Genomic DNA, 6,849 nt, shown 5'->3' on the forward strand with positions numbered 1-6,849 from the left:
GGGGTTTACCAAACACTATTGGGCAGTTTGACCAATGACCAGCGGATAACCTGAATGCAAGCTAGTCGCATGTGTTGAGTACTGTTGAACAGTCACCTTACTCTTCAGTTTTTCAGGTTGCACCGCAGTTCTCAATCTGGATCCAAAGGTTCTTGTCGGGGAGGAAGATGAACTGAAGGAATCTGATCTGTAATCATGTCTATGACTCTGAACTTTCTCGGAGGAGCACCTTTTCAACTGCTCTATGATGAGGTTAAGTTGGCCCTTAGCAATACCAGGAAGTTTAAAACCAACCTCAGAAGTCTCAAATTCACTCTAGATTGTTTACAGCCACAGATCATCGAACAGATTAGATTGCAGAACATGCAGCTGAATCTTGCCGTCCAAGAGATACAAGAACTTCAGAGGAAAATGGATGAGGGCATAGTGCTCATTGACCGGTTGTCGAGCCTCAGCACTTGGAACATCTGCATCTGGGGCGATTGCTGCAACTGCATGACGCCTGGTTATGCGGACCAGCTTGATGAGTTGAACGAATCTCTTAGACGTCTGCTTGAAATACTGAGGCTGCAGTCAATAGCGCAAGTCAACCAGGTCGTGATTTTGGTAAGGACAACAAGGGACAAACAAGATGAATTGGGGAAAAGACAGTTAGAGATTCTTAGCAACCAGCAATATATAATTGATGCGTTGAGAAAGCAGCAGCAAGTAGTAGAGAGGATCGAAAGGAATGGTGTTGCAGCGTCAACCGGAAGAGAAGGAGCTGCTCCTGCTCAGGTGTTGCACCTTGAAGCAGTATTTCAGGCGATATTTGATGTTGTTGTACAAGTAAAGGTTAAGAATTCCACATTTAAAAGACTCCTGGAAGATTTTAAGTTCACGTTGGATTGCTTAAAACCGCTGGTACAAGAGCTAGCAGAACGTAACAAGATATTGCATTTTCCAAAGGAGGAAGTCTTGGAAGATTTCATAGTATATTTGGAGAAGGGTGTAGAGCTCGTTTACAAATGTTCCAAGGGTTCTCTGTGGAGCAGGTTCAAAAAGTACAAGTACATGAGCAATCTTTTTGAATTAGATGAATATCTTCAGAGGCTGTTCAATATACTGAAATTGCAGATAGAAAATGATGTGAAGGAGGCCTTGGTTTTGGTAAGTAACTTAGAAAAGGAGATTGAGGAAATTGAAGGGAGTGGTGCGCTGCAAGGATATCATGTCCAAGGCGCTGCAGCTGAACCTCAATTGTCTAAGGTTGAATTGGATGTAATTAATATACAAGCCAGAAGTGATGTGAAGGAGTCTATAGATTCAGTAAGGAATGTAGAGGTGGGAGATGAAAGTCACAAGCGAATTGAAGGGAGTAGTCGGGCACCCCATCGAATTGATGTTGCAGTAGTTAAGCCTCCATCACCTACAATGGCATTAGATATAGTGAGCATTCCAGAGACATTGGATTCGGCAACAAACATGGAGGTGGGAGTCGAACAAACTGAAGGGACAGGGGAAAAAGTAAGTCATCTAGGATTATTCATTTACTAATTTGCAATGCACCACATATATTATATGCTTGATATAGCTCAGAAAATGGTGAAATTAAAATTGTGTTATGCGAAGCACTCAAAACACTTCTTTTGGACCTCACATCCGGAAATTCTGGTTTTTGTGCATACAGGATAGAGAAATATGGGTAGTCCCGTGTAAAGAAGCAGAGAAGGAAACCTCAACACCTACAGTTCCTGTTTTGGCTGCTCACAAAAGGCAAGCGTCAGTAGAAACACTTCTGAAAAATAACGAAGAAAACTATGCTGCTACAGGCGTTCAAGAAGCCCTTAGGAGTTCTGAAAAATTAGAGGTGGATTATACCAATATCAAATCCGAGTACACAGCCCATTTGAGCTCTTATGAGGCAGCCTGTAAGCTCGATTCAGGTTTACAATCGTTTGATGTATCTCTCCAACAGCGCACTAGCCGAGTCTTCAACTCCCTTTCCACTGGAGTAGAAGTTAGGTCCCTATCTTTGGACTCACTCAAAGAGGTCACTGATTGTTTGCTTGAGATGAACCAGGAAGTGGTCAGTGTCATTCTCGAATGCAAGGAGGATGTATGGAACAATCAAGAGATGTTCTCTCTAGTGGAGGAGTCCTTTGAGAACTGTCTCCAGACATTGGACTTCTGTACTGCCCTCGAGAGATGTCTCAAGCGTGCAGTGAACAATCAGCTGAAAATTCAGGTTGTGATGAGGCGGTTTGAGGAAGAAGTAGAAGCTGGTTTCGAAGGGAAGGGGTGTGTGAGGACATTGCAGGAGTTGAGGGCATTTAAGGCAGCCGGGGACCCTTTCACGGAGGAGTTCTTTGTACTATTTCAGGCAGTTTATAACCAACAGGCATCAATGCTCCAGAAATTGCTAGTCCGAAAGAGAAAGCTTGATAAGAAGTTGAAATCAGTGAAAGCTTGGCGGAAAGTGTCAAATGTTATTTTTGTTGCCACTTTTGTGTCTGTATTGATATTTTCGGTGGTGGCAGCTGCCATTGCTGCACCACCACTTGTAACCGCCTTGGCAGGTTCACTGGCTGTTCCAATAGGTTCTGTTGGAAAATGGTGTAATATGCTTTGGAGCCGCTTTGAGAGGGCTCTGAAAGGGCAGAGGGAGATAATAAGCTCAATGCAGGTTGGAAGTATGATTACAATGACAGACTTGAACAACATCAGGGTGCTTGTTGAGAAATTTGAAATCGAGATCGAGGCATTGCTGCAGAATGCTGACTTTGCTATTAGAGAAGAGGATGCTGTGAAGATAGTGATGATTGAGATCAACAAAAAGCTGGAAAAGTTTATGGAAACCATCGAAAGTTTAAGCCAAAACGCTGATAAGTGTGGCCGGGATATAAGGAAGGCAAGGACAGTGATTTTGAAGAGAATAATTAGGCATCCCATCAAATGAACAGCCATTTGGAATGTTCTCCTGATCACTATTTTCTTGTTGGTGGTCTATTTAGCGAAATGTAGATTGCATTTTTGAAGGAAAAATTCTGCACTTTGGGTCGATATTTGGCTTTCTTAAAGGACAATGTAAGACTATTATTAAGCAAGCTTGTACATTGATGTGTTTCAAATTTCAAGCAAGCTTTAGTGCAAAGAGTTTCTTACTTCTTCTTTCAGCTTTGACTTTTTCATCTAGTTCCTATATTGCAATCTGTACTTGAATTTGATGAATGATGTCCCTTAACTGTTTAATGATGTTATATAAAAGATGTTGGATAACATTGAAGTTAAGTGTTGCACTTCAGTTGTGAGTTTGTCATATAATAGCACTATAGAAGAGTGTGTTTCAAATTTCAAGCAAGCTTTAGTGCAAAGAGTTCTTACTTCTTCATTCAGCTTTGACCTTTTCATCTAGTTCATTTATTGCAAGATCTACTTGAATTAATGATGTTCCTTGGCTGTTTAATGCTGTTATAGAAAACATGTTGGATGACATTGAAGTAAACTGTTGCCCTTTAGTTGTGAGTTTGTCATATAATAGAAACGTGCATTCAAAGGCTGATTTGTCTTTTGGGTTCTAAGAGATTTGTCTGGAAAGCCTTTATACATGTTTTAAGAAATACATGAAGATATCTCGGTCCGATAGTAATGAAGGGAATACAGTAGATTTAAACTTTAGGACAAAATTCACCTTTTGCCTGGATCATTCAATTTGCTGTTGCTAATGAGTGGACAAGAAAATGAACTGGACAGTTCTGTTACCAGGGTCATGGGTTTTTGGAGGTTCTCATGTTTGATGGCTCTGGTGGTCGGGTAGCAGGACCTTTTCTTGCTGATGTTCTCTGTTTTGATAAATTGATTTTTTTTTTTTTCCTGCTTTCTTGATGGCCAAATGTGTACTGCTTTGTTATTGGTTGCTGAAAGATCCCTTTCAAGGCTAAACTTTACTCGCTATATTTTAATCTCCTTCTGCTGTATCATATTCCTCATCCTCTCATTCAATTTGCGTGTCTCTTCATATATTGATCTGCAGTATGAGATGGATTTAAGAACAGTTCTGTTTCGTGCTTCTCTATTTAGGTAGAGATGGAGATTGTTTCTCTTCAGTCTGATACATTGCGGCTATATGTTCCCAATGAACATGAGGAGTATGAATTGGCTCAGTATCAGGGAAGACGTACTGCTTCAGTTGAGAGGCTGAGGAAATCACACTGCTTTAAATTGATTCTGTTTGGAATACATGTGATTATAGTTCTCAATTGTTGCATTGTTAATTGATTTAAGAACTTGAAAACATGTATGGACTTAAGAACTTGAAAACATGTATGGACCTCTGTGTACTATTTTACAAACACCTTAATGGTTTGTGCGGAGTGCAGAAAATGAGACTTGGTAGGCATGCACAAGGTAGCATGAGCTAGTGGCATTACTGTAAATAACAAGGACCCTTGGAGGGCATTGTGAACATATTAAGTAGTCAGTGCATCTGTTAAGTGAATATATCATGTATGATTATGGAAAAGGACAGGCTAGCTATTTGTAACCAGAAATTTCTTAACCACAGAATTTGACTTTGGAAGTTTCAAACCCTTTTTGTTGGTGAAATGATGGATAAAGATCCATCGTACGTTTCTTATTATTCGTAAGTTTTCTATAACAAGATTCTTGAATTCCCAATCGATTGCTGATATTAACACAAGCCAGCGAATACTGTATGGCTTGTTATTTCCTCCATCTACATACAGCATGCTTCATAAGCTCCCTAGAAGCATCAGTTTATGTTGACAATGAGAGTATGATTGTGGGAAAGGAGAGCCTATTTCAACCCAGAAATTTCTCGATCACAGAACTATACTTAATATCTCATAGCCTTTTCGTTGATTGAACGACTCTTTTATCAGCCAGTCATTGCTTCTTCATTAAGTTTCTCTATCGGGACGGTTGATATAACTAATCTTAGATGTTGATTGAGCAAAATTTTGGTATACAACTAAAATCACGCGGGAGCATACTGTATCAGTGGTTAAGAATACCCTTGAAGTTGCGAGCTTAAGATCTCAAGTTCAAATCGCTTATCTCTCAATATTGCTAATTATCAAAATTGACTCAAACCCAACTAGATTTTGGAAAGTTATTGCAAGTACTATAAAGACTAAATCGCACTGGAGCATTTCTCAGTTCTCATAACTCATCACTCATTATGCAGTGGTTCTTGGTTAGCTTATAGCTGCTATATATATCAGCAGTTCCATTTGAAGCTTTACCTACTTAAAAAACACCATATTTTCATGCTTCAAAGCTCTCTTTGAAGCTTTTTTTTTTTTTTGGCTGAAAGATGAATGAAAGAGATCGAGGAGGCTCTCTTTGAAGCATTGCCTTCAAAGCTTATTAAACTTTGGCAAAAACTGCAAGAATAAAACATGTATATCTTAAAGAATATATGCTATCGATCGACGATCAGAAAATATTTAGTTTCACAATCATTGCTTTTCCCAATTGACAATGCAGCTACAATTATTAGTAAAGCAAGAAGGCTGAGGTTCCTTCAATACGATATTGTTGGTGTCCTTTTTATACACAAGTTACATGGTTAAGTGCAAATGACAGAAGGAATAAAGCATTGTGTACTCAAACATCGGATTCTATACAATAACTAGTAGCTAGTGCAGTTGTTGTTTGCCTCGAGGTCAATGAGTATTGTCAACCGAAGCAGTCTACGTCATGATCTTCTTCTTGACTTTAGGTAATTTGGTCCAGTAGTCTTCAGGAAAACCAGTTATGCAGAAGGTTTGCTGTTCTGCAAAGCTATTGATCGAGCATATATTAGATCTTCTGTATCAAAGATTTGACAAGGGGATTTAGATCTTTTTTGTTGTAGTCAAGTACTAGAACTGAAAAGAGTGATCACTAACAAAAGCATATTGGCTCTAGCCTTCTATCATGAATGAGGATTTATTCTTGTCAATCTAAGTTTAGGGTGTCTTCTGTCCTCTAATTATTTGGTGGGTTTGCTCGGAATTGTGTGGATCAAATACAATTATCTCACATCAAACAAGTTAGTGGTTGGTTAGACAATATACTCACTTAGGGTTTATATTATTCAGAGTCTTTTTAGCTTTTATGTGTGTTTAGCATTTCTATTTAATCATTATATCGTTTCTATTTAAATATCTTCTATTAATAGTTGCGGCTCGAATTAGTCACAGCTTAAGATTTTAGAAATTAGGATTGGTATCTGATGGACCATAAGGGACATATAATTTTGCACTATATATACTTTGAGATGAAATAACTAAGCTCTATTGGATACAATGTTGCATAATGATTAATGGACATATACCAAAATGATGATTATCCTAACTAGCTAGATGGTCATTACCCTTCTAGAGTAATCTAAAATACCAAACCAGAACCAAGGTGGTACCACTATTTCTGAAGGTATAATGCAACTACATGCACTTGGAAGCTAGCAAATTCCTAAGGGTAACAAATTAGCCCAGAAAGCATCAAATCCTCTACAATTATTATAGAAAAAAGTTGCACATTTACAATTATGCATTTTTTCTTTTATAGATGTCGATATCAAGCTTAGTATTCTCACTCTCCATCTAAACTCAATTATGTAAACTCTGTTCTTTGTATTATTGCATATGTGTCTGTGTGTGTGTGTGTGTATATATATATATATATATATTTTGAAGAATGATCTAGGTGGTTCATGAGTCGATCGTGACTGGACGCCATTTTTTTTTTTCCAACTAAAAATATCAATAATTAGGAAAGAAAACCTATATTTAGGTAAATCCTAACAGCTGGTGGCTCTTGCTGCCAAACATGATTCCGTATTTTGATTAAGCTAAACCAATATTT

General features: G+C 38.4%; 1 protein-coding gene across 1 annotated transcript; it reads left to right on the forward strand.

Moving 5' to 3' along the window:
- On the forward strand, positions 1 to 3,107 carry LOC112186935. The gene is made up of 2 exons (XM_024325508.2): positions 1 to 1,506; positions 1,670 to 3,107. The coding sequence occupies exons 1-2, from the start codon at positions 196 to 198 to the stop codon at positions 2,936 to 2,938; spliced, it is 2,580 nt and encodes an 859-aa protein (XP_024181276.1). The 5' UTR covers positions 1 to 195; the 3' UTR covers positions 2,939 to 3,107.
- The last annotated feature ends 3,742 nt before the right edge of the window (positions 3,108 to 6,849 follow it).

Source organism: Rosa chinensis, chromosome 2 (assembly GCF_002994745.2).
Source record: "Rosa chinensis cultivar Old Blush chromosome 2, RchiOBHm-V2, whole genome shotgun sequence".
NCBI classification, from domain to species: Eukaryota; Viridiplantae; Streptophyta; class Magnoliopsida; order Rosales; family Rosaceae; genus Rosa; species Rosa chinensis.